The 25,098-nt window shown below is 51.1% G+C and overlaps 8 protein-coding genes across 8 annotated transcripts; 4 read left to right on the top strand and 4 right to left on the bottom strand.

The window, feature by feature from the left end:
* Positions 1-1,746: 1,746 nt before the first annotated feature.
* On the bottom strand, positions 1,747-4,884 carry T069G_07309 (carbon-nitrogen hydrolase domain-containing protein; the record flags this gene model as incomplete). The annotated part of the gene is made up of 14 exons (XM_056174519.1): positions 1,747-1,930; positions 1,987-2,123; positions 2,186-2,226; positions 2,285-2,335; positions 2,394-2,464; positions 2,601-2,667; positions 2,729-2,872; positions 2,936-3,343; positions 3,418-3,451; positions 3,551-3,846; positions 3,902-4,038; positions 4,099-4,299; positions 4,425-4,628; positions 4,727-4,884. The coding sequence occupies 14 exons, from the start codon at positions 4,882-4,884 to the stop codon at positions 1,747-1,749; spliced, it is 2,133 nt and encodes a 710-aa protein (XP_056028098.1).
* Positions 4,885-7,039: 2,155 nt separating this feature from the next.
* Positions 7,040-8,130, top strand: T069G_07308 (CDP-alcohol phosphatidyltransferase domain-containing protein; the record flags this gene model as incomplete). The annotated part of the gene is made up of 3 exons (XM_056174518.1): positions 7,040-7,211; positions 7,292-7,668; positions 7,741-8,130. 3 exons carry the CDS (start codon positions 7,040-7,042, stop codon positions 8,128-8,130), a joined length of 939 nt encoding a protein of 312 aa, XP_056028097.1.
* Positions 8,131-9,010: 880 nt separating this feature from the next.
* T069G_07307 (multicopper oxidase domain-containing protein) lies at positions 9,011-11,136 on the bottom strand (the record flags this gene model as incomplete). Its single annotated transcript, XM_056174517.1, has 5 exons — positions 9,011-9,248; positions 9,306-9,531; positions 9,600-10,176; positions 10,238-10,732; positions 10,795-11,136. 5 exons carry the CDS (start codon positions 11,134-11,136, stop codon positions 9,011-9,013), a joined length of 1,878 nt encoding a protein of 625 aa, XP_056028096.1.
* A 1,914-nt stretch (positions 11,137-13,050) lies between these two features.
* On the top strand, positions 13,051-14,366 carry T069G_07306 (iron permease FTR1 family domain-containing protein; the record flags this gene model as incomplete). Its single annotated transcript, XM_056174516.1, has 4 exons — positions 13,051-13,206; positions 13,301-13,743; positions 13,813-14,011; positions 14,073-14,366. 4 exons carry the CDS (start codon positions 13,051-13,053, stop codon positions 14,364-14,366), a joined length of 1,092 nt encoding a protein of 363 aa, XP_056028095.1.
* A 309-nt stretch (positions 14,367-14,675) lies between these two features.
* T069G_07305 (uncharacterized protein) lies at positions 14,676-16,165 on the bottom strand (the record flags this gene model as incomplete). Its single annotated transcript, XM_056174515.1, has 2 exons — positions 14,676-15,271; positions 15,337-16,165. 2 exons carry the CDS (start codon positions 16,163-16,165, stop codon positions 14,676-14,678), a joined length of 1,425 nt encoding a protein of 474 aa, XP_056028094.1.
* Positions 16,166-17,563: 1,398 nt separating this feature from the next.
* Positions 17,564-19,528, top strand: T069G_07304 (protein phosphatase 2C domain-containing protein; the record flags this gene model as incomplete). The annotated part of the gene is made up of 2 exons (XM_056174514.1): positions 17,564-18,790; positions 18,884-19,528. The coding sequence occupies 2 exons, from the start codon at positions 17,564-17,566 to the stop codon at positions 19,526-19,528; spliced, it is 1,872 nt and encodes a 623-aa protein (XP_056028093.1).
* A 401-nt stretch (positions 19,529-19,929) lies between these two features.
* On the bottom strand, positions 19,930-22,427 carry T069G_07303 (heterokaryon incompatibility protein het-C domain-containing protein; the record flags this gene model as incomplete). Its single annotated transcript, XM_056174513.1, has 6 exons — positions 19,930-20,483; positions 20,529-20,674; positions 20,735-21,948; positions 22,002-22,162; positions 22,224-22,251; positions 22,311-22,427. 6 exons carry the CDS (start codon positions 22,425-22,427, stop codon positions 19,930-19,932), a joined length of 2,220 nt encoding a protein of 739 aa, XP_056028092.1.
* A 1,378-nt stretch (positions 22,428-23,805) lies between these two features.
* Positions 23,806-24,971, top strand: T069G_07302 (cytochrome b5-like heme/Steroid binding domain-containing protein; the record flags this gene model as incomplete). The annotated part of the gene is made up of 3 exons (XM_056174512.1): positions 23,806-24,110; positions 24,156-24,518; positions 24,578-24,971. The coding sequence occupies 3 exons, from the start codon at positions 23,806-23,808 to the stop codon at positions 24,969-24,971; spliced, it is 1,062 nt and encodes a 353-aa protein (XP_056028091.1).
* Positions 24,972-25,098: the final 127 nt, after the last annotated feature.

Here is a 25,098-nt window from a genome sequence, read left to right as displayed (position 1 = left end):
GCCTTTGGCATCTTTGTCCGCAAAGCCGAAGCTGTGTGTTTGAGACTTGTCGCGGGCCCGAAATTTGGTCCTTTTGCGAGCCTGTGTGTGTGCGGACTTCCGTGCTCTTGTGTCGAGATGGCTTATGCAACTCTTCTTTCTGCTTCTTCGGCTCCGCGCCTACCTGTCAAAAAAGACCAACTTCTAACGCCACAACGCCATCGACAAGGACCCCGTCTCGTTAACCCCATCTTCTCCTTTTGTCTCCGGCAATTAGTGACCGAGCCCTGTGCTAATTGCCTGACAGAAAGGAGAAGGAGACACAATCTTCCCTTGGCCGATCTGACCCCAAGCATAACACCGGCAATTTAACAACCCAGTATTACGGAATGCAAACGCGGAATACGGGTGCCCACGGAATACGGAAAGCACAGGTAGTAATTGGCCGTCCCCTTTGCCTGGCATCACGGAGACAACTCATAATCCCAGTCCCTCGCTACCGCCAGCTTAAAAATCTCCGCTTAATTACGGAGCGGTGCTGGCATGTTGGCACTTGTTAATCACATTACTCGACAACTATGTATAGAGTGTCCAGTGTTCGTATTGTATTTGTGATAGGTCCTATACACTATTTATAGGGAAGAAGGGAAAGTCAAAGCCTACCAAGGCATAACGAATACATCTAACGGCAAACAACGAACCTACTCACAGTCCCGTTCAGTTCCCAAGCTGACTAGCAGAGTTGGGATTAGGCCTCGACTTCACAGGCACTCCCGCAATGGCCCTAACCAAGATCTCTTACACAATAGTCGGGCTTGTGGTTCGCGCCAGTGCTCACTGGACCGTGATCGACGGGGATGCCGAGATCTAGATGTGCAAGTGGTTGTGCTGACGACAACGTTTCTGGTTAATGGCAAGAGAGTGAGACGGCCCAACTTGATCCAACTGGGCTGACGGCAGGAAGAGAGAGAGTAAAGATGACGAATGATGCCACACGCAACACCCCCCCGCTCGTTTCCTTCGTCCTAGGAGGGTTGCATTAGAAATCGTAGCACTTTTCTCTCTCTCTCTCGCGGTGCTAATGCCTGGGGAGGGGACCCATGGCTGTTTTGCGCTTTCTGCAGTTTCGTTTCGTTCTGCATCTTCTGCAGGCGTCTTTCGAGCCCTTCAAGACTCCGCAATAGGACCGGGAGTTTCCCCCTTCTTACTATGCCTTCCCGCAGTAGCAGTGCTAGTTGGTAGTTTCTCGTAGTTAGGACGATGGCCGTCAATGCCGGCAAGCATTCCCCGGAAGCTCCCCAATATGATACATCACTCGTTCAAGGGGGGGGAGGAGCCTAATGCTAAATGAACGGTACTCTGCACTCTGATGCTCCATACGGGACATGGGGACTGCGAGACTAACAACATGTTTGTTGGTAGGTAACAGCTGTAAAGGCCCAATGATGATGCTTGTTTCTCGTTGGTACCCGTTTGACTTGTGGCTTTTCACACAGAAGCGATATGCCGTTGGACGGCACCCAAATAGCCTAATTGGTCATTGTGAAACCGGGATCCTTTGGGAAAAGATAACGCTGTCTGCACCCTGATAAAGTTGTGAGGAGGAGCCAACAGCAGCAGTCCCCCGGAACCGACATCCGGCCGGGAAGTCAGTTTGAAAGCATGTGAGGTTGCCACGTACGGGGAAGAGGACAGTCAACACATTGGTAACGATGGTGGCCTGGACGAGTATTTTTGTTTTATTTCTTGATGAAACATCAATCCTTTCTATGCTTTAGCCTGTTTCCGTTCTAGAGCCTTCTCCAATGCTGCTACGCGCTCGTCAATCTTCTTGAACGACCAGCCCTCGAACGCGGGGGGGTAAAGGAAAGGACGGAGATCGAATCGGTGATCATCTGGACTGTAGTCAATAGCGTGATAGGCCGGTGTAGCGACGGTCTGCTTGTGCCGGCTAATTCATTTATTAATGCCTTGAATCGTAGATGACGGTTGGAGAAGTTTACGTACTTGATATAGTGATAGAAATGAAACCGCTTGACTTTGTCGGCGATCTCGCGGGGACTTAGTTTTCCGTGGCCGCCCCACTCGTTGAGCAGTCTCAGAAACATGCCGTACGGCCCGAGCTTGTTCTGCTTGCGAAGCGTCTGTCGTTTGATGGTAGGTTAGCCCAGTTTTGTGTGGCTTTTGACGGGACTGCTGTACTTACACCGAAGCGGGATAATTCGTCATAAGTCATGCCCATGTCGGCTGTGTTTGTCACGTCAGCTCAAAAGTTCTTTGACATTTGTATGTTCGTTTCGCTTACCTTCATCGCTTTGAACGTAGTTCTCAGTGATGGGTTCGAGTTCGGCCGTGGCTAGTTGCGTTGTTAGTAACATTGGCGATGATTCGCGGGCTGGCAACCATTGACTTACGAATGGCATGATAGAATTCGTCCAGGATGGGCATATCGAAATTCTTGCTTGCCCAGGTAATGAATCGTTTACTATAAAGTAAGATATTAGCCATGTCTTGTTTTGGAATGTGTGTTGGCAGTCTATAAGATGAATGGGGAATATTTTGCGAGTAGCGTCTCATCCAGCATCCCCTCTATTGAGATATCGCTTTGGAAAAGTACTTACAGATCGGTCTTACTGATGGATCCAATAGGATTGAGATCAGCGGAGCTACAGTCGTATTTAGTGAGATCTAGAGCACAACATTGTCAGCATACATTGATTCAGGATGTCAAGGCTTCAAGGTTACTCACATCCTCGAAGGCATTCATCAACGTTGCTCGATCCAAGAACCAATAGGCCTCCTCCACCGGGCCGTTGTCGAACCGTCGGCAGCATCTGCGCATAGTAGTAGGCGATTACCATGCGGGAACGGCTCTGGATATTTTGCAAGGCCACTACGTTGACCGTGTTAGCGAATTCATTGAATCCTGACAGCTTCACAGAGAAGAAACACATACAGTTTTCGGCAGCTGAACCTCCGTGAACCTTGAACTTGGGCTCAAATCCAGTTCCCTGTGTAAGCAAGTTCTTTGTGGCGTGGTAAGTATCGTCAATGTTCATATCCGTGTGGTAGCTGCCAATACGTTTGGCGAGATCCTTGGCACGCTGTCGAGTTTCCTTGCTGCTTTGGTTGGCCATGCCCATGTAGACGGTATGGAAGATTTGGTTGCAAAACTCCTCTGGTGTATCGGGCAATTTATCAGAGTAGGCAGCAAGTCTCTTGACGTCGGCGATTACGTCCTCATTCCCATCCTTTACAGCCTGAATAACGAGCCGGCACATACTGTAGACAATGGTGGCTGTGGCGCATGAGTCGATGCCTCCTGATAGCGGGACCAAGTAACCTGCGGTTTTGCTTCGTCGCACTTTGGGTTGATGGTCAGTAGTTGAGATCAACAATTCGATGATAGAGCTCAAAGTAGTGGGCGCGAAGACTTACAGTAATCCCATAGCCAGCATGCCGGGCCGAGAGCCTACATGATATCCATGGTTAGCAAAACCTCCTTTAGTCTGTCTATAGTATTCGGGTGGACATTGATATGGCGAGTGAATATCAGGTTAAGAGCACATACAATCTCTTCCTCCGGGAGGTGGTATCTTGCTGGCCTAGGTGGCGTCGGGATCTCGAGAATTCGGAGGGTGTCATGCGTGAGTCGGAAATCGACCTCGATTCTCTCGTATACTGGCGCTTGGGTGGCTTGGAAACCACGAGATGGAGCAAAGCGATATGACCGTACTTCCTCAAGATCGACCGTTGCAACTACCACTTCAACATCCACCAAGCTGAACTGTGCGCCCTGAGCGACGATCTCGCCGTTCACCATGATCATTGAGCAGCCATCGTAGAGCAGACGGTCACCATCGCAGCCTATGAACTGTCAGCAGAGGAGTGACTAATAAAGGAATGCTGGCTTTAGACGTACCCGACTGATTTGCGTAGAGATAGATGCCGCCGTTCTTTCGGGTGGCCTCCTGAATCAAAGCGATTCGTTCATTGAGCTTGCGCAAGCTGTGGTGGGATCCTGAGCTGTTTGTGAAGATTTCAACGCCGTTCAAACCCCTGAGGTTAATAATTAGTAAATGCTGACGAGAGACTGTTTTCATTAAGGGGAATACATACATGTTGATGTGTGGTGCCTGAGGAGTAAAAAGTTCTTCGCAGGTTTCGGCTGCAAGTGTTGTATCATTAAGAGACAAGATAATGTCACCGATAGGCACCTGTCGAACTCCCTGGTGTTCCTGGATCTGTGGAGGAAGGTTGTATTTCTCAACATATCTGGGGCGGTTCCAGGGGGTGAAGAAGCGGTTCTCTCTGAAGTTTCTATAGCAAAGGGATCAGTCATTGCCTATGTTGGAGCTCCCGGCTGATTATTTATGAAGCACCGAGGAGTTCTGAACACTCATCAACATGAGTGTAAGGCAAGGTAGTCAGTCTTCTTAACTCACCCATCGTTGGCCAGATATATCTTTGGACGAAGACACAGCAGCTTGCCATCAAGGATCATTGCACGGCAATTATATCTGCAGCCTCTGTGCATAAGAGGGAGTCCCACGTCAATGAGAATGCCATGAAGGGATGTATCCGTTAGGATTTTGGATAGCATATCCAGGGCATGATCATAGACATCGGACTCAAGAAAGTGATCGAGACTATCAGTTGTAGTTAGCACTCGGCCGTTTCGGTGTCAACTGAGAAACACAAGCTATTATCCCAGGAGCAACCATATCGATGGCGTCAAAGAACCTACCAGCCATAGCCACTTATTTCCAGTTCAGGGCCAGTTCGCAAGGTAGCTCCGGCTTCTTTGGCCTTCAAAATACTCTTGCGAATTCTTGCAAGATTTCCCTCCCAGTCCAGCGCCCACTGGTTGAGGGAGCACGTGGCCAAAGTGATCAAGTTAGCCATTGTGAACCATCAATAGGAGATTCTGGAGCGCAGATGCTCAAGATATCCAAACTGACAATATACCCAAGGTGAGAAAGAAAGAGTAAAAGAAGCCAAACAAGGCCCTTTTGAGTAGACGGCTTTGGCGATAGCGGGCCCGGTACCAGTATAGCAGCTCTGCTAAAAAGAGGGGTGTGTGACTCTTAGGTATGTTGATCGGCTTACTTAAGTAAGGTTCAAGATCCCGAACAACGCCGACGCATATTATCGGAGCAGCGTGACTTTTTTTATAGCTCAAATTTTGGGGAGAGAAATATTTAAGTACAAGATATGCTAGAGGCAATTATATTTTTTGATTAATCTGTAGAAATGCGAGAGAGACGGAGAAAACTCTGTGTAGAGAGACTGTCGATTTGCTCGCTGCAATGAAAGTTTATAGAAGCCAACATGAGGGAGAATCCGGCGACTGAGCTATGTTCAAGGCGGAATTGCAAAAACTCATGGGAACAACTGCATCGTTTATTGAAGGGATATTTGCTAACAAACTCGGACGATGTATCCACACTTTTGTCCTTGTGTCTCTCTGGCTACGGCATCCAGCCTGGCGATAGATGAACCAGGGTGGGCACAAGTTATATGCTTTGTATAAAGTATAATGATGCTCTGTCACAGTCGGAGTTATAGGTAGACCTTGTGTACTCGTAGATATTTATGGAGTACTAGGCACGTATACGTAGAGCAAAAAAAAAAAAAAAGCATCAATTCCTTGCTGACTTCGTAACAATTACGAAAGTGTATTATTGGTAATTTGCAGTCCCGCTTATTTCGCCAGACGTCTATTAAACGCATTCGGACGCGCGTTGCGTGCAACTTTACTTTGGGGGACGATAAACATCAAATCCAGCACAGATATTGGGATGAGCAGCAATTCTCCGCATGGGCCATGCTATCTACATACTTAGGTACCTGTGATGGGTGTAATTAGGCGCTGTGTCGCGTGTTGTCGATACATGCACGCGGCTCTTTTCCCCCCAGCAAGGCGGAGGGAACCTTGTCTCTGGCCCGGGACCAAGGAGATGGAATCCCGGATGGGCACGGGTTGCAAGAATAATCCGCCGCCTTGCTCCGGAGTTGCAGGCATACGAATACAGATACGCAAGGCATACCCATGCCTGTCTGCTCGGCCCGCTGTGGACTTGGAGGGTGTAGGTGTATTTTCGCACGTAGGTGACATTGCAGCCTCACTCGGTGTTGACGTCTACGGAGTATGCGAAATTGCTGGCTGGCTGGGTGATGACACTGTGCTGGCTGTGTATATTAAAGCCTCCAAGTCGATTGAAGGAATGGCTATGATGAGCTGGCAGGGAGGCGGAGGAAGGGATTTGAAGCAAACACAGCTTTCAGCCTGGATGCCTGACGATCTGGTGCTTCTGATTCGGTGATGATGTGGCTGAAGAGAACATTTGATCTGTTGTAATGAAAGAAGGCTCAACCTAAAAGGTTGCCTCCCACAATTCCAGCTAATGAGAGTTTTGTAAGACCAAAGTCAAACCAGTCACGCCTCGAGCTGCGGAATCATGCCCTTTGTGGTGTGAGTGCGGAATGGAGATTGGGCAACGCATGAAATGATAAATAATCTTCAAGGATCAAAACGGATTGGATGGATGAGGATCCGCACCTACCGACTAACCTAATTTGGCGCATCACCACGTGCAGCCACCGACTAGCCAAGGCTGAGCGGCCACTTTTGCACCATCCCAATCTACGTCCACGGCAAATTGCGACACCGTGTCCGCCACTATGGACTGCTAGCTGCGTACCCAAGCTTTGCTTTTTCCAATCAAGCTCTCCTTAACTTTCTGTAGCATTTTCCATTCGCATCCGTTCTTTCGCCCAGCTTTTCCATCTTGCTTCATCCCACGACGCCTCTTATAATCTACTTCAGGTCCCCCGTTGATTTTCTGCGGCCGCCCGTCTCTTGTGCAACTTCCACGCCGAACCCCTCCCTCCCGCGAAAGTCCGCCTGCTTTTTCCTCAAAAGCTCAGGCAGATAACGAACACCGAGCACACCTTGCAGCCTTCGGTCGTTAATCACGCGAGCTTGCTGGCAATTCCGCTGCCCCTCGTATCTCTGCGGCTCAGCTTTGTGATACCTTATCGCACACCATCAACCACCATGTCGGCACCTCGGACTCGACGGCGAGCTGCCCAAGAAAAGCTCGAGCATGGCTCTGACGACGACCGCTCCACTGCCGTTGTTGATGGCAACGGCTCAACTCGCGATGCGCCGGAAGCCTCGGATTCTGACGGCGACGAGAACATCTTTCTGTTCTGGCCCAACATTATAGGTACGCGTGCAAATCTGACGATGAGACCCCGTACGGAGGAGAAATCCAGACAGCATTGCTAATATTTGCTGCGCTGCCAGGCTACTGTCGAATCGTCCTTGCTATTGCCTCTCTATACTATATGCCCCTACACCCTCGCACGTGCTCCCTGCTCTACAGCGTCTCTTGCTTGCTCGACGCTCTCGACGGATATGCTGCCAGAGCTTTTAACCAGTCGACTCGCTTCGGTGCCGTCCTGGACATGGTCACGGACCGCTGCACCACCTCGTGCCTGCTGGTTTTCCTGTCCTCGGCCTTTCCGCGATGGGCCATCATCTTCCAGGGCCTGATTGCGCTCGACTTCTCCAGCCACTACATGCACATGTATGCCACTCTGGTTGTTGGAGGCTCCGACTCGAGCCACAAGAACATTGACAAGAGCCAGAGCTGGCTGTTGAACTTGTACTACACCAACAAGGTTCGCATACCCCCCGGTCACTAGTTCCCCCGCCATCGAGGCTTGCTGTACTGACCAAAAACGCTGCTCTAGACCGTTCTCTTCGTCTTCTGCTTATTCAATGAAGTCTTCTTCATCGCGCTCTACCTCCTGTCCTTCTCCTCGCCCCTCCTCTCACCCCACCTCATCAAGAGCGTGGAGGAGACCAGCGGTGGCCAGATCCAGCCCGGCGTCCCGGTCAACACCTCTCTCCTCCGACAAATGTTCCCCGATCCCTTCAGCGCCGCAGCCCTTGAGATTGCCCGAGCGAACAAGATGGATTCCACCCTCCCCTGGATCATCACCGGTGTCAGCTTCCCGATCATGCTGGCTAAGCAGATCATCAATGTGGTCCAGCTGGTCAAGGCGAGCAGGTGGCTTGCCGAGGTTGACATCAAATCACGAAAGGCAAAGGGCCTGAACAAGAAGGCCAGAAAGGCTTAAATCGAACCGCGATAAGGAATAGACAATCAGTAGCTGTCCACGAATCCAGATGGACAACGGACATAGCTATCGACACATTATCGTGAAAGGAACGGGGTGTTAGTATGGGAGCTGAAGAGCCATACTTTTGAAGGCGGTTAATATTTGTATTGACAGCATGGAGGTCAAACTTTGTTTATCATCTGGGGCAGAAACAAGGTAGACCACTCTACCTCTCTCAGCCCCCTTTTTTCTCTCTCACACAACAATGGGTGTTGTCTTGGTGAATCTCACACAGCGCTGTGCAGCTGTTAATATTTGCATGGCTTGGCGCAAACGGAGGGGAAGGACTCAACAATAGGGGATGAGGCGGGTCGTGAACTGCCTTCATCCGTATATCGGTATTGGCAGGTGGGTTGAAGGGATTTTTAAAAAACAAATATTCAAAATTCAAGGGGGAACATTTGGGAAGGGAGCGCTTATGGGCCATCCTATTTTATTTTATATAGTTTTCTTTGTTCACCCCTTTCTTAGCGCTGTAGGATGCTATTGTTCCTATCTTCTGTCCTCCCCCTTTGTTTCCCTTTCCCTTCCTTTTTTTCTATCTCTCCTGGTTCTTCGCTGTATATATCTTCCTCTTTTCTTTTGGTTATTCTCTTTAATCTTGGTAGAACAATGGTGTTATCCCAGTAGCTAAAATACGAAGAAAACAATCGTGTCATGGACGCAAAAAAGTCTACAAAATTCACGAAGGGCAACTCAGTGTGAGAATATAGTATGGGGTATCTCAAAATTTCTTCCATTTTAACAAAAATCATTATACGGCGTGAGATTATATATAGCTTCATATTTTGTACTCCTCCACACCAAGCTCCATCTACTCAGAAAATTCCTCCTCTTCTCAGCTCCTCGAAATAGCGCCTCCAGAAGCATCATTGCTAGATGAGATTGCGGCTCTGGACTCGTCGCCATTGGCAGCAGCAGATGTCTCAGTGACTTCTGAGTTTTCGACGATGCGGGTGACCTCAAGGGGAACGAGTTCCAGGGGAGTGGACAGACCGTACCAGGCGACGACGATGACACCAAGGACACCGGTGAGGCAGCTGAAGACGAGAGCAACAATACCACGGGGAGTGAAACTAAAAGAACAATGTCAGATTATAGCATTTACACAAAAGGGAAGATAATATGCTTACCCGCCGGGGATGGTTTTAGAGGCCCTGTTCTCGCCAGTCAGGTCGAGGAAGTCGACAGTGTTAGCAGCAGCATTGCCCTTGGAAGGGGTACCAGCGGCATCGCAGACGGCGAGATGGTCATCAGGAATAGTAAACTGCTTCTGGATTTCAAGAGGAGCCTCGACGAACGTGGCGAGGAGGCCAGAGGCGACGTGCCACTCAATGTGGCAGTGGAAGAGCCAGACACCTATTAGATCGAATTAGAATTAGGAAAGGAGAGACGACATTGGAGAAATGTATGGGAGGGGCGCATACCAGGGTTATCAGCCTTGAAGCGCATGACAATGTTACCATTGGGCCAGATGACGAGGGTGTCTCGTCGCATGGGCACGCTAGGGTAGTCGCTCTCAGAGAGATTCTCGTCCTCAAAGGTACCAGCCTCCTCTTCAGAGCGGTGAATGGCCTGGAAGGCGTGGCCGTGTAGATGGAAGGGGTGACGGCCAGAATCAAGGTTGTTGACGACAATCTGGACAATCTCGCCCTTCTTCAGGACAAAGGGATGAGTGAACTCGCCGTAGACGGCAGCGTTGTCGGCGAGGTCGCCGGTGGACATGGCCGTGTACAGGGAGGGAACCTTGGGCTTGGTGTAAGTGATGTTGTTGAAGAAGGCATAGTTCTTTCCATCGCGAAGGTTGTCCATGATGACATCGAGCTCGACAACCTGGTCCGGCTCGGGCAGCAGCTCCATCTTGTCATATGGCACAAGCGTCATATCGTCAAAGGGGTTGAGCTCGTCGACAAGGGCAGGCTCGGGAAGAGTGGCCTTGGAGTCGTAGGTCAACCAACCAGTGACATTATAGTTGAGGTCATCTGGCAGAGTGTCAAAGAGGGTCTATAAGTTGATTAGTATTGTGACGCGCTGCTGAAGTGCTGCTTGTTGGGCGATTGCTTACAGTGTCCATGCTGGAGACAATGGGGAAATTGGCAGAAGTGTCGTTCTTGGTGGTGAGGAGGAAGCTGACTCGTTGGGCAGCAGAGATGTAGACCATGTCAGCCTCAGCAGCCTCGGTGTAGACACCGTCAACTTCAACGATGCGCATTGTGTGTCCCTCGATCCAGAGGTACTGGCCGGCAAAGGCACCAATGTTGATAACTCGGAACATGTAAGTCGTGTTGGGCTCGACAGGGACAGTCAAGTTCTGAGTTTCATTCATGAGCGCCGCGTTGGGCACCGGCTCAGCACCAGTCGGGTTGTTCTTGGTCAAAAACTGCGGAAGAAGAGTTTGCATCTGGTCATGGTACCAGTCTGAGAGGGTCAGGACAAGTTCATGGTCAACTTCCTTGCGGTAGGGGAACTTGGGGTCGTGAATGACGAGAGGACCGCGAAGACCATCAGGATACTGCGCATTGTGGTGAGAGTGGTACCAGTATGTGCCGGGTTGATCAATCTGCAATTTCCAGTCAGAATGCGGTCAAATTTAGACCAGGAACGAAATGTTGCAAGTCTTACAGTAAAGTCGTATTTGAAGGAGTGACCGGGCGGAATCTCGCACTGAGACACGCCCACGGGGCCGTCCATGTGCGTGGTGCCGTTCATGAAGAGGCCGTGGAAATGCAGCGAGGTCGACTGGTTGCCAAGCTGGTTGTTGACATTGATAACAATGCGATCGCCAACGTTGGCCTCAATGCGAGGAATGGGCCACTGGTTGTTGATGCCAATGACGGGACGCGCAAACGCTCCGTCTGGGTTGGCCGTGACCCAAGTGATGTTGAAGTCATAGTTGACGGTGGCCGCACTGGCGAGGCCCAGAGAGGCAGCGAACAAGGCCGCCGCTCGCGTGAAGCTATTCATGGCTGCTGAATGGTTTCACTTGCTGGGTAGTCTGGAGAAGCCAGCTCTCTCTCTCGTCTCCGGGACAGAGCAGACGGTTAAGAAGGGCTGAAGGGGGAGGAAGAGAAGAGATGAGGAGGGAGAGACTGGGGGGAAGAGGAGGAGAAGAAGAAGAGGCGGCAGAATCAGGTAGGAGGGTACCGACCGGCTTGACCCTCGATAGCCTTCGAATTTCCGGGACGTCGCCGAAAATCAGCTGCTGAAAATGTTGAGGCGCTTCCGATTATCGCATCACAGATTGATAAAAAGCAATTGGGTGGGCAATGAATGACATGCTAGCCCGCAACTCTTGCTCCACACCACGCAAAGCCACGGCTATAATCGTGCTGGAGAATCGAACCGGATGATTTTGTCTTGTTTCGTTTCAATTTCGGTTTCTGGCCGCTGTTGACGCACGGATCGGGCGCTGCAGTTCCTCCGGCTGGCTGCACCGAGGACCCATCACAAGACAAAATAAGAAACAAGAGGCTCGCAGAAACAAGGATCATGCATACAAATAAGCTACACAACCTTGCGGTGTTTGTTTGCCTAGCGGGCAGCAGCCCTCGGCTCAAAGCCGCAAGGTTACGGGTTACTGTTATTCGACATGCCTGTAATAGTCACAACCCACCCACTAAGAAGACAAGTAGAGTAGCTGCAGCTGCCACTAGTAGCAAGAAGAAAAAAAAGAAAAGAGCCGGACAAGCATAAAACCTTGGCTTAATTGGACCCTGTGATTGGACGGTGAAGATCGCTAAGAGATCACGGCAGTCCACCCATGGCTCAGCTGGCCAATGAATGACTCAGGAGGGGCGGGGCAGAGACTGATGGTGGACTGATTGATAATCTTTAGTGTGATCAGATAAGATGATCAGAAGCTGGTCTTTTTTTCTTTCCGTTGACCAAAACGGGGCAACATACGAAAATGGCGCGCAAAGAATTGTCAGTTGGAAGGATGAATGTAAACCACAATGGGGCCATGAAAGATTTTTTTCGGATTCGGTTGATGCAAGGGGGGAGTTCAGGTGAGCCGTCCGTGTATGTAGCTGAACATTAGTGCGTGATAGGAACCGCCTTTTCTAACCTACTTGAGAGCATAGGATCATAGCATGTGCAAGATGGCCATCACCACCAAATACATACATGATAGGCATCAATACATCTACATCTACATATGGATAGATGTCCAAGACATTGGCAAAACTTGGCCAAGAGATAGGGCTCAACACCATCTCACGGATCAGATAACTCCGCTTGGCGCCCAGTTTCTGTCTCTGCATCCACCTCGGCCTCACTTTTACCGACGGTTTCCCTGCACTACCACCTCCCTCCAAAAGCACAAGCACAAAGGCTCCATCACCCATCACCATCCTAGTTTCAGCCTCGGCGCTTTACTTTGCCCTTAGCCCATGCCCATGCATATGATACGCGGGTTTTATTTCCCATTGATCCCTCTTTAGCCGTTCTATTTCCTTATTTCCTCTGCCATTGTCGGAAACCGAGTACTAGCCCAAAGACCCCTGCAAACCCATAAGGAAATTTTTTTCCTCGTTTTTCTTCGTTGGGGTCATTCGACCCATGATCACGGCTGGCTAGTGGAGGGAGTGGAGGGGCGGGGCCTTCACACGCTTCAAAAAAGTAAACTTATTGACAAACTTCCCCATCAAGCTTATCTGATCCGAGTCGGACCAAGCGACCCGGCTGTTGAATTGGGCCGGCTGGAGACCGACATCTTTTACCATTTCTGTCGCCTTATTGCTGGCCGACGCCGCCGACTTCCTCCGTCTCGTCCATATCCTTTGTATGAGTCGATATCCCCTCGCCTCTTCCCTCTCCCTTCTTCCCTCTTCCGCATCCTCCTCTCGTCTCTGCTCGCGATAGTGAAGTGCTTCCACAATGGCCAAGGACGTCTTCTCAGTCCCCGTCTTCCTCGTCGTCTTTCGAGAGACGCTGGAGACGGTCATCATCGTCTCCGTCTTGCTCGCTTTTTTGAAGCAGACGCTTGACGGCCCCAATGCCGACCGTACAGTATACAAGAAACTGCGAGCGCAGGTAAGGAGTGCAATTCTCACTAATTTTCTCCGTTCTCTACTTGGGGGAACGATACACAGATTAGACATCGTTTATGCTAATGCGCCAGCTATAGATTTGGATTGGCGTCGCAACTGGCTTCCTGCTATGTATGATCATTGCCGCCGCTCTCATCGGTGTCTTCTACACCGTCGGCTCAAACACTTGGGACAAGAGCGAGCAGTACTATGAGGGCGCCTTTTCCCTCGTCGCCTCCATCATCATCACCATCATGGGCGCCGCGCTGCTCCGCATCGGCAAGATGCAGGACAAGTGGCGCGTCAAGCTTGCCAAGGCCATTGAGTCGCCCATCAAGTTCAACTCGAACCGCGGATGGATTTCTCAGGCGCTGGAGAAATACGCCATGTTTTTCCTGCCCTTCATCACCGTCCTGCGTGAGGGTATCGAGGCTGTTGTGTTTATTGCTGGTGTGACTTTCTCGGCTCCGGCGTACGCTGTGCCTCTTCCCGTTGTCATCGGTCTCATGGTTGGTTCTGTCGTCGGATATCTTCTGTACAAGTAAGTGAATCCTCTTGGTTCTCTATCATTGGGCGATAGGAGAGAACCAGGTCTAATACATGACTATAGGGGAGGTTCATCAACGAAGCTGCAGTACTTCCTTGTCGCATCCACTTGCTTGCTGTATCTCGTCGGTGCTGGTCTGTTTTCACGTGCCGTTTGGTCCCTTGAACAAGGAAAGTGGAACAAGATTGTCGGCAGCGACGCCTCTGAGCTTGGCTCTGGCCCTGGATCATACGACATTGACAAGGTTGTGTGGCATGTCAACGTAAGTAGCGTCATCCAACAGGCAAGAATGGACAATCAGGCTGACAATGACTCCCAAATAGTGCTGCAACCCCAATGTGCCCAACAACGGCGGCTGGGGCATCTTTCAGGCTATCCTCGGCTGGACCAACTCGGCCACCTATGGTTCCGTCATCTCATACAACCTCTACTGGGTATTCGTCATGGCCTCGTTTATCCTCATCAGGTTCCACGAGACCAAGGGACGATGGCCCTTCCAGAAAGCCAAGCCCGCCGTGCCATTTGACTCAGAGGCCCGCAGCGGAAGTGAGAGCAACGATGGCGCTGTTGACTCTAAGAACGTCAACGTGTCGGAGAAGACTACAACTCTCAACTAAAAGGGGGGAAAGGATGTAGCGGGGGATGGTACAAGAGGAATACGCTGCTGTGATGTACATGATATCATATAAAAGTGTTCTAAACTCTGTCCTCCGATAAGGTTAACCATAATGAACATGATAAATATACCCTCATTCAACATTCTATGGATTCCTCGTGCTTAAAAGGGAAATAAAAAAAAAGAGAAAATTTCAAGCTACATTGTCCCATTGCCAGCATACCTATACATGCTCAATCCCAAATCTTCCCAGTGGTCAATACACGTACCAGACGTCAACGTAAGACCTTTGTTCCTGTCCAACCGCCTACTAGACCTCGGGCGTCCAATCCCACGAACTCGCCGTAAACAGGCTTTTGGACACTCTGTCAGTATACATGGCGCCTTCGTAACGAAGACGCTGATCATTAGCCACCGCCCTGGTAAAAACGAATTTCGAGCCTTCATAGTCATCCTCTGATGGTCGGCTGTCTCTAAGTATTGTCCACGACACCTCGGAACGACGTTTCTTCCAGTCAGCATGAGCGATGGAGGTGCCACTAGCAGACAACATGGCTCGTATGTAATCGATGATTGGCTCTATGCGGATTCTGAGCCCGCAGTTTGTGTGGTGTTTGTCGATCTGGTAGCTGGGGCTTTGTTTCAGGGTAGCGAGGAGCTCGTCGATGTTGATCATGGCACCGTCGGGCACTGCCATCAAAGACGACGAGGTGAAGTCGACCAGGAACAGCAAATTTTTGGATGTTAGGAACTTGATCATCTGGCCAAGCTGGAAGGAGTCACAAGCTGCGCTAGAGTCGTATCCGAGCTTGCATTGCCGCTCCTTGGAGCAGTACAGATCGAGAAAGTGACGCTGAACAGACGCAATGGTGTTTAAGACACATTCTCTCCGATATTGTAATTCCTCTGTGACATGTTAGTAAGCTATTTAGTGTTCCAATGCTTGATGTTCTGAATGACACATCACTCACCCTCGATGCCATCAGGCAAATGCCACCATGCAGCTGTAAGTTCCTCGTGCTCATCATTGTATTCGCTCCATAGGCGAGATCCTCGAGTAATCAGCTCTCGTGCTGCCTGGTGCAGCTTCATGCCGTTTCCAAGAAGCCATGACACGAGAATCTTCTCACGAAGCGTCTGCTCAACATCGGTAGTCCGTCCATTCTCGTCGGTATAGTTCCTCGTGGTTGTCACTGGCCAGCGGATCCCGTTAAGAGAGCGGGCCACAGTGGTGATGCAGTCGAAGCGGTCTGCGAGAATAGCCATGGTAGCCACTTCTGGCATGGCCGCTCTCGCCACCTTGACCGGTTTCTGATGAATGATCCTGAGGATATCCTCGAATGCGTGCTCGCGGCCCGCCGCCTTGGTGGCCTCGTCGTCATCCGTGATGGTGATCCATGGCAGGTCTGCGGCGTCTGCCTCCGCCGGCTTGATCTTTCTCGCCGCAAGCTTCTTGTGCGCCTCCTTGATGAGGCCGGCCTCTCGGAACTGCGAGTTGGACAGCAGGTTGGCAAAATACTGCGAGTGCTTCTTGAGGGCGTCCTGGCTGACTCGATACGCAACCCGGACCTTCGTCTTGAGCACCGGCTGGGGGGCACTGCCGGGCTTCTTTGGCGCATAGGCCGTGGCTTTACGGGACTTCTTGAGCGTCTCCTTTGACGTTTCGAAGGTCACGTCTAGCACGATATCGCCGGCATCGGCGACGGCGATGACATCTGGGCGCTCTACTTTGGGGCGTAGTGCAACAACTGCTGCTGCTTCTGCCTCTGGCTCTGCGGGTGCTGCCGCAGACTCACCCATCCTTCAAACAGAAACGACACGATCGACATACAACAATACAGGGCAGCGAAGCAAGAAGCAGAAGCAGAAGCAGAAACAACAGTCAAGCACAGGACAGGACAGGACAGAAATACAAATTCTGACGGGCCAGCCAGTCGAGATTTTGCTGAAGCAGCGGAGGACCTGCAGGTACAAGTGTCGTCCAGTAGCATCTCAGCGAGTCCCTATCCGGCCAGTCCCTGATGCCTAAGCCGCATTGCTGGGTACGAGTACATACATGGATGTCTCTGGAAGTTTTGCAGGTCCATTTTTATTTTGAATTTTCCCTAGCAAGGCTTCAGTCAAATCACTGACTCGATGCCTTGGGTCAGATCCAAAAGGCGGTTAGTGTCCTCTCGCCGCCGCCGCTGTATGTACATTCATGTACCGTCAATAGCATTTGATACATGTAGGCTACCTGAATAATGAATAAGCACCGCAAGGCATCAGTCAAATGGTGCCAGACTGGCGTAGATGGAGGATTACTCAACCGCAAAGGCGTTCTGCTTTTGTGTTAGGGGACGGAGGTTAGTGGACAGGCACCAAAGTTACAGCGTTGCCCAGCTCCATTCACCACGCTGTATGTACCCCTGCGGGATGCACCGTTTGAGAGCCTGCAGGGGTCCCCGGCATATCAGTCGGAAATGATATCACGCCTGGCGTTGATCTGGCTGCCTCTGCTCTGCTTTGTTCGGGCCTTGATGCAGGTGGAAGTAGCTTCTCGGGCTGTGCAATTGATCAATGCATCATTCCGAGCACAGGCCTATTTGCTTAGATCTCCATAAGAATTCACTGACGTAGATCATTTCAATGCCGCGCTTTGAAATATGATTCACCAACTGCGGCGAGTCAATGCATGTACATGGAGCTCATTTTAAAGAGCCGCCACTCCATACAAAGTACATGGCCGGGACATTAAAACTCAATGGCACCGGTACCTGGTAGTGGATTCAGTTCAGCCCAACAGTGCACGGCCATGTAAAGTTCCGAGCAAAAGGCTCAACTCGCAGCTACTCAACTTACTCCCTCAAACCATATGCCGCCTCACAACCAATTTGAAACTTTCCCGTTCCATTCGTTTGTAGCTATTTTATGATTACCATAAACTTCCCCCTTGGCAACTCAATTACGGCCTTATCCTTTATCCTTTTTTCTCGAAGCCCTTCAACTACCGCGGACCTTTTGTTGCTGAGCCGAGTGCAACCGTTGGACTATCCGATTGCTGACCTCTCTGGTTTGAGACTACCATCTTCCTCTGCTTCTCCAACAGCGAGCCCATGGCTCTGAGCAGCAGCAACCTGACAGCGATCCGACTTCGAAAGCGACACCGAATGCTTGGGCTTGCGGGTCTCAAGTATCGGCCAGCGCACGCAGTAATCAATGGCCAACCTGGCAAATAAGGCGCTATGCTCAGCATCGAGAGCTGCCGCACACATCTCGCCCGACGCCGTTGCGGCCCAGACGATTCCGGCTTCACTACGAGCTGCCCGCGCAAGCAATCCTCAGAACCCTTCAGATGATGCTAGTCGGCTTAGAAGCAAGACCACAGTCAACCGTCGACAGCCATATTTGGCCGCAAGAGCGCGCGCGACACTGCATCCCGTACTGCCTTGGCGATGCGGAGCCCGCGGGGTATCTCGCGACACCCTCGTGAGCCTGCCTCCGAGAAGCAGATATGCCCAGCTGGCTGCTGGACGAGACTTCCATACGTATTTCATCACCCATCTTCCGTCTTCCTCCCTACATCCAGACTCCGGGCGATTTCATGGGCCCGGCCACAAGCTGCCGCGCGAGGCCTCGGAGCCGCATACGCCCAGCCCCGGATCTGCGCCAGCTGTGTCGATACCAAACATGCCCAGTCGAGACATGACAGTCGTGCGAATCCCCTTGAAGCGAGCCAAGCACCACTTTGGCACTGCCACTGCCCGAGGAAATCGACCCTACAATGAAGACGCAGACCAGGCAGGGATAGTGAACATGCCTGCTTTTGCAAAGAGGGCACCGACAAGCGTGAAGCAGAAGCCAGGGGAGCCAACAGTGGCGGGCACTGCCCTCGGAGACCCCCAGATATTCTACTTTGGGGTCTTCGATGGGCACGGAGGAGCTCAATGTTCCCATTTCTTGCGTGATGAGCTACATGGGTATATTGAAGAAGCAGCGGCGGAATTTGGCTTGCAGAGCAGCTTGCGCAAAAAGAACCCTTGGGAGGTCTCCAGCCGGCTGGTGACTCGCAAACAAGCTCTTGATGATGTAGACATGAAGAGACCTCATGAGGTGAAGGAGGATATCAAGCTGCCAAGTCGCGAGGGTGACGAAGGAATCGTCAAAGCCCCGCGCCATGGAGATCCCCTTCCTAGTGCCAAGTCGGAGCCGGTTGAGGTATCAGATTATAAAAAGGCCATCAGTCTGAAGAAGGACCTTGTGCAGGACTATAGGGCCTCGATTGGAGGATACTTTCGCCGTTTTCAACCAGAACACTTTAATCACGCTGATGACGGTGACAGCGGCACCATCTCGATTGAAGAAGCCCTCGAATACGCTTTTCTCCGCGCTGATTTGGACTTCGTTGCCGCTCAAGCCCGAAAAGCCGATCCGGATGACTCGAGAGTTAGCGACAGGCCCGTGAACAACGACGAGATATTGGGTCAGCCTCACGCTACTCCCTCAGGTCACTCTATTGGTGGCACTACGCGGTTCAAGGGAGGCTCTACTGCATCGATTGTGCTCATCTCAACGCCTACGCCCGCGCCATTTTGGCATCCCGGTGCGCATTCTTCGATTATTGTGGCACATGTGGGCGATACCCGTGTGCTACTGTGCGATACTGCGACCGGTCTCGCCCAGCCCCTGACTTCAGATCACCATCCCACCACACCAGGCGAGAGCAGACGTTTGCGTAGGTACGCTCCGGCTGGCTCCATGGTTTCTAACGATAGCTTCGGAGAGGAACGCATTGCAGGTCTAGCCAACAGCCGGGCTTTCGGTGACATCAAGAGCAAGCGCATAGGCGTCTCTGCAGAGCCAGAAATCACAAGGGTAGAGCTCGGCCCCGCCCAGTACTCCTTCATAGTCCTCATGAGCGACGGCGTCTCTGGCACGCTGAGCGACCAAGAGATTGTGGACGTCATCAAGGAGGCCAAGACCCCTGAGGAGGGCGCGCGCCGCGTTGTCGACTACGCAACGGAAGTTTCTGACGATGGCGACAATGCGACATGCCAGGTCGTGCGGCTAGGTGGCTGGGAGCGTCGTTCTGAAGGTGGCCTGGGTAGTCTGGGGACCAAGGAGTTCAGAGATGCCCGACGTGCAGAGGCGCAAGACCCGCGACGACGACGCGGGAAGCTGTAAGGAATGGCGGTTACGTTATTTGTTATCAGAAGCATATTGGGGAGGATTCCTTTTTATCATTATTTTGCGGCTGCATAAAGAACAGCGAGTTTTGGCTTGAGATTTATATATACATATACAGGCGTATATACACTGTATCGCATGGAGTAAGGCCAGACGGAGTCATAGGCTTGCAGTTAACTTCTCAGAAATGTAATGCAAGAACGTATATTCATGAGTTACTCAATAAATGTAGACTATGTGGTATTTCATATCCTGACCCCCTTGATCATCCTCTCACCATTTACTAGATGGATAGCGTACAGCACCTCCAGAAACGTACATGCTTCAGACACACGCCACAGCTCTAGACACCATATGAAATTTCAGAATGCCCGGCATCAGCCCAAGGTATGTTACACTTAGTAGCCATGTCGGTGCTCATGCTGAGAGCCCCAGGGAGGCTGTTGATCCTGGTGCCCTTGGCCATGATAAGGAGCATACTGAGGCTGAGCTGGGCCACCGTATCCATGAGGAGGTTGGCCCCCGCCGCCGTATTGCTGTTGCTGGTGATACTGCTGTTGTTGGTACTGCGGCTGATGGGAACCGTATTCGTGCTGTGAATAATGTGGTTGACTCTGGTAGCCCTGGTGATAGCCAGAAGACTGGCTATGAGATGACTCCGTATGAGACTGAGAAACGTACGAGGCACTCTCTCCATAACCATAACCTCCTTGAGCCGGCGGCGAATAGCGAGAAGGAGGAGCTGGAGAATTGGAAGTATAGTTCACAGCCGGATTTCCATCACGACCCTCCATGGAGTTTAAGTCTCGGGTTTTGACTTGCTCCCACAGAGACCCGGACACTTTACCGTGACCAAGCTGTGTAACTGTATTCCATGCGTCATGAGCATGGCCGCTGACACCACCCTTCGTCTTCTGATTGAGAATGTGGTTTTTGCCCTGCTTGACAGACTCTGAAGAGAGAAGCCGGTCGAGTTCGTGGCGGCGAGGATGTTCACTAGCCCAGCTCTGAACGGTGCGGAACATGTCCCGTTGGATCTGAACATGCTCATCACGAAGAGCTGGATGATGGAATGCTCGCAGAACGTCGTTAACGACTTCATCGACGGGTACATTGGGGTTCTCCCAAGCATAGAGCACACGACTTTGTAATGGCTGTTAGAAAACGGGGTCATGTATAGTTAGTGAAGAGGACGATACTTACGGAACAGTGTACTGGAGAACCGTAGCTGCAATTCGACCAGCACAAGAGTTTAGGATATTGGTGAAATGGTCCTTTGACAGCATGGAGTGTGTCGGATCCGAGCTTCTGGGGTTATCCCAAGGCTCGAATTGGGAATTGGCACTGGCACTGATGACGCCGGAAGAACCATCCTTTAGCACCTTTGAGACCTGGTTGATGATAGGCCTAATAAAGGGAGCAAGAAGGCCGAGAATGAACGCAGTCAGCGTCTCGCTGATGTGCTCAAGGAGTTTCTCGAGGCCAGGGACCTTTTCGATACCTCGGCTAATGGCCTTTACAATCCTGTCGCGAAACTGCAAAATGGGGTAAATCTGCCTTGCAGTCTTGACTGGGTCGAAATTTGGACTCATGCCGGGAACGACGTTAGTGTTCCCTCCGGCACGAGAACGTGCCTCGTTGTCTCGCTCCTGGGCATCAGCCATGGCCTTGAGCTCCCGAGCTTGAGAAGCAAAGCCCGATCCGTCGCCCGGGATCTTGGAGATGAGTGAGATGAAATCTTTCGGGGCGTCGATACCCAAGAAGCCCCGGGAAGCGCCTCCACCACCGCTGCCGGAGGCTCCAGCGTTGAGGAGAGCAACATCGACCTCGTCGACCTCAGATTGGGTGAAGTGATCGTTTGCCTCGCCAATGACAGAATGTAAAAAGTCAACGCCGCCAAAGGTTCCGGTTACCAGGGGGTAGATGCGTTTTCCTCGGACCGTGATTTCGGACTGGGTACCGCAGTGTGGAAAGACGTCTCGATGGCCCAACTCACGGAGGGCCAACTCGCAGTAGTTGCTGTGGGCGCTAAAGTCTTCCATGCAGTGCAGAGCCTGACCGAGGCACCTAAGCGCTTCACACAAGTCGGCTTCCTTGCCGCTCTGTGATCCGCTGGTATAGAGACGACCGAAGTGGATGCTTCGAGCAAAGCTGTATCGAAGATAGCCGGCACTGGTTGCCCATCGCCCGCTCTCATTAGCAATGTAGTTCTTCATGCCGGTACGCGGATCGATGTCAATTTCAATGGGATCGACCGGACCACGGAGACGAGGATCGAGTGTTCGAGCGTCAATGCCATCTGCGTAGCCTTTGGGGTTGTCAATGTGCTCCTCCGGGCGGTAGCAACCTAAGCGTTCTTCGGTTACCTCGAACTCCTCGGTGGCATAGCCAAAGGACATGAATGAGAGGACCCAGACCTTTTATACAGATTAGTACAACAATAGCTTCCATCGAAGGTGCTGTTCCCTACCAAGATGCGAATTGTGGGAGCATTTACGCCCTTGAGGGAGCCAACATCGACTGCCTGTGAGTAGTCACGGAGCCAATTGCCAAAGTATGTTCTCTTTACAAGCATAGACGTCCATTTCTTGCCGTGGAGAAAAGCAATGCTGGTGAGCATATCCTCAATATCTAAGAGCAGAATGTCAGTTTTCCCATACAGGTCTCTCACTTCCCACATTGTGTCACCCACCTCCATGACGCCAGTTGTGTCCCTCGACCTGGAACCTGTGAGCTTCTGGATGCCATATACATTTCCATGGCTAATACAAGTACAAACCTGTGCAATCGACGGAATATTACCAGCCCCAAACGCTGCCGCTTTGGTTGGCAGCAGCACGAGACAAATGCACAACACCAGCAACCAGGTGCCCCGCGGAGGTGAAAATGACGCCATGATGCAGCCGACTTGGCGGGGCAAATATCAAAGAAAAATAGACAGGCTCGGTGTATGGGACTGTCCCAAGTCAAAATCGAGTAAGATAGCAGAGGCTCTTTTATTCCGTCTCTTTATAAAATTCAAGCTGTCGTCATTTGTATGCTGCGGGTGAGATTGGTTGCCTCCTTTGTTCGTTTTTGTTTGGAGCTACCTGTACCTGTTAGGTAAGGTTGTGTGAGCTTCAGCAAGCCACGATTTGCTCGAGCCACACTTGCACATGATAATCTTGACCAGTTTGATGGGAAAGTGGCGTCGCACAGCCACACGTCCATGATGAGGTCCCTGCACCTAGATGAGGCGTCCACGGGTACTAAATCCAGTGAGTTTTGCGGTGAGGTTGGATTATGCTCACGCCTGTTGCTGGGTTACAGAGGTGAGTGTTCGTACAGTAAATAATCATCTATAGCATCAGCAGTGATAGCTCGGATACTTCGGTATCACAAGCAAAAATGAAAAATGTAGCATGATGCCCCTGATGTTGATATTGACGATTACGGTTGCTTGCTTGGACGAGCCGGGTTTTAAAATGCCGAGAGCTGCATGACTGAAAGAGGAAATTCGGATAGCCTATACATTATCCTATACGGAGCTCTGTTGAAAAGCTACCTGCGGAATACACATGAATGCACATTACCTACTTGTGACTCCACTGAAAACTGGCATATGGATGATAAAAAATAGGTATCTCTCAAGTACCTCGAGGGCCATCCCTTCTTCTTTAACGCCGCAGCCCGTCTCCGGGTTGTCGGTGTTCGGAGACTGCCATGTACATCCGCACTTGCATCTGCAAAACACGAAGCCTAACGGGAGCAATGTAGATGCTCATAATATCAATTTCAATGGAAGAATATTGGATCAAGTAAACGGAAGAAGTACCCATAGGTAGAGGACTTTTAGAACTCAAAAGTTCATTGGTGGTGTGACTTTTGGCGTCTTCTCTGCTGAGGTTCCGTGGTAACGCCACTCTCAGCGCTCGGCTTCCGATGCACTGTAGTGTCAGACACCAGTAGCGTGCTTCAGGGACCCTCAAAAATTAATCATCGGGGCTCCTGGGAACCCGCCCATCCGATCTTCAGTAAATCTGCCGGCCCCTAATAAATCCTTCGCTCCGTTTGCTCTCAACTTTTCTTCTCCATCAACGTGGTGACAGGTGTTTTACCTTCACATTCGAATCCTTTCTTTCTTTTTGGGTTTTAACCTCAGATCTGGCCTGTTGTCAGATGCGCCAATCCTTCTCTTAACTTTCAATCGGAGTGCCGCTTTTGATCTGCCCCATCTGTCTTCGTCAACGCCACCTCATCCCTGCCCGCCTTTTCAATCCTCGCAACACGACAAAATGCCTTCCAGAACGCTCCCTACGTTTACGCGCGCCGAAGTCGAGACGCATAGCTCAGAAAAATCCTGTTATGTCACCATCGGCACCAAGGTCTACGATGTCACTGACTTCCTGTCCGACCACCCCGGTGGTGGCCAGCTTATCATCGACTATGCTGGCAAGGACATCGAAGACATTTTGAAGGACAGCGTTTCCCACACACATAGCGAGGCTGCGTACGAAATCCTTGACGATTCCCTTGTTGGCTTTGTCGTTACCGAAAAGAACGGTGCCGCCAATGGAAACGGCACTGCCAATGGCGAGCCGTATGTGCACCCGAGAACTGGCATGGCTACCGAAGAGGACCTCAGCAAAGACACGGATTATACCCAGGACTACAAGAAGCACAAATTTTTGGATCTGAGCAAGCCACTGTTCCCCCAGCTCTGGTATGGAAACTTCACCAAAAAGTTTTATCTCGACCAGGTGCACCGTCCACGTCACTACAAGGGTGGTCAGTCTGCGCCCCTCTTTGGAAACTTCCTGGAGCCTCTTTCGAAAACTCCATGGTGGGTGATTCCGGTCCTCTGGCTTCCCTGTGACGCATACGGCTCATTTTTGGCCTTCCAAGGCTTCGACTACCCCATCATTTTTGCGGCATACTGGGTCCTTGGATTCTGCATTTGGAGCCTCGTGGAATATGGTCTGCACAGATTCTTGTTCCATCTTGATGAGTACGCTTTACTCCCCTTGCTGGACTACTTTGCATGACCTGTTACTGACTATAAGACAGCTATCTTCCTGACAACCGATATGGAATCATTGCGCACTTCTTGCTCCACGGCATCCACCACTATCTGCCCATGGACAAGTACAGATTGGTCATGCCTCCAACCATGTTTTTGCTACTTGCGACCCCCTTTTGGTATCTCGCTCATACCATTTTCGCCTACAACTGGTATGCGGCGACTGCAGTCTACTGCGGTGGCATTTTTGGCTACATTTGCTATGACTTGACCCACTACTTCCTGCACCACGAGAACCTTCCTCTCTGGTACAAGGGACTCAAGAAGTACCACCTGGAGCACCACTTCCTCGAGTACGAGCTTGGCTTCGGTGTTACCACCAAGTTCTGGGACAACGTGTTTGGTACCGAGCTGAAGCCCAATGTTGTCAAGACCCAATAAACTCAGCAACTGCGACACGTACATATGTGCTTTTGCAGGTCTCTTTTTTTGAGGGTGAATACTGCAACATCAGTTCTTTCTCTAATTCTTCTGCCTCTGTTTCGTACGGGATGGGGCAGGCTTTGGC

This window comes from Trichoderma breve, chromosome 4, assembly GCF_028502605.1.
Source record: "Trichoderma breve strain T069 chromosome 4, whole genome shotgun sequence".
Taxonomy (NCBI): Eukaryota; Fungi; Ascomycota; class Sordariomycetes; order Hypocreales; family Hypocreaceae; genus Trichoderma; species Trichoderma breve.
Note: the sequence above shows the minus strand (reverse complement) of the source record. Positions and strands in the feature narration are given on the sequence as shown.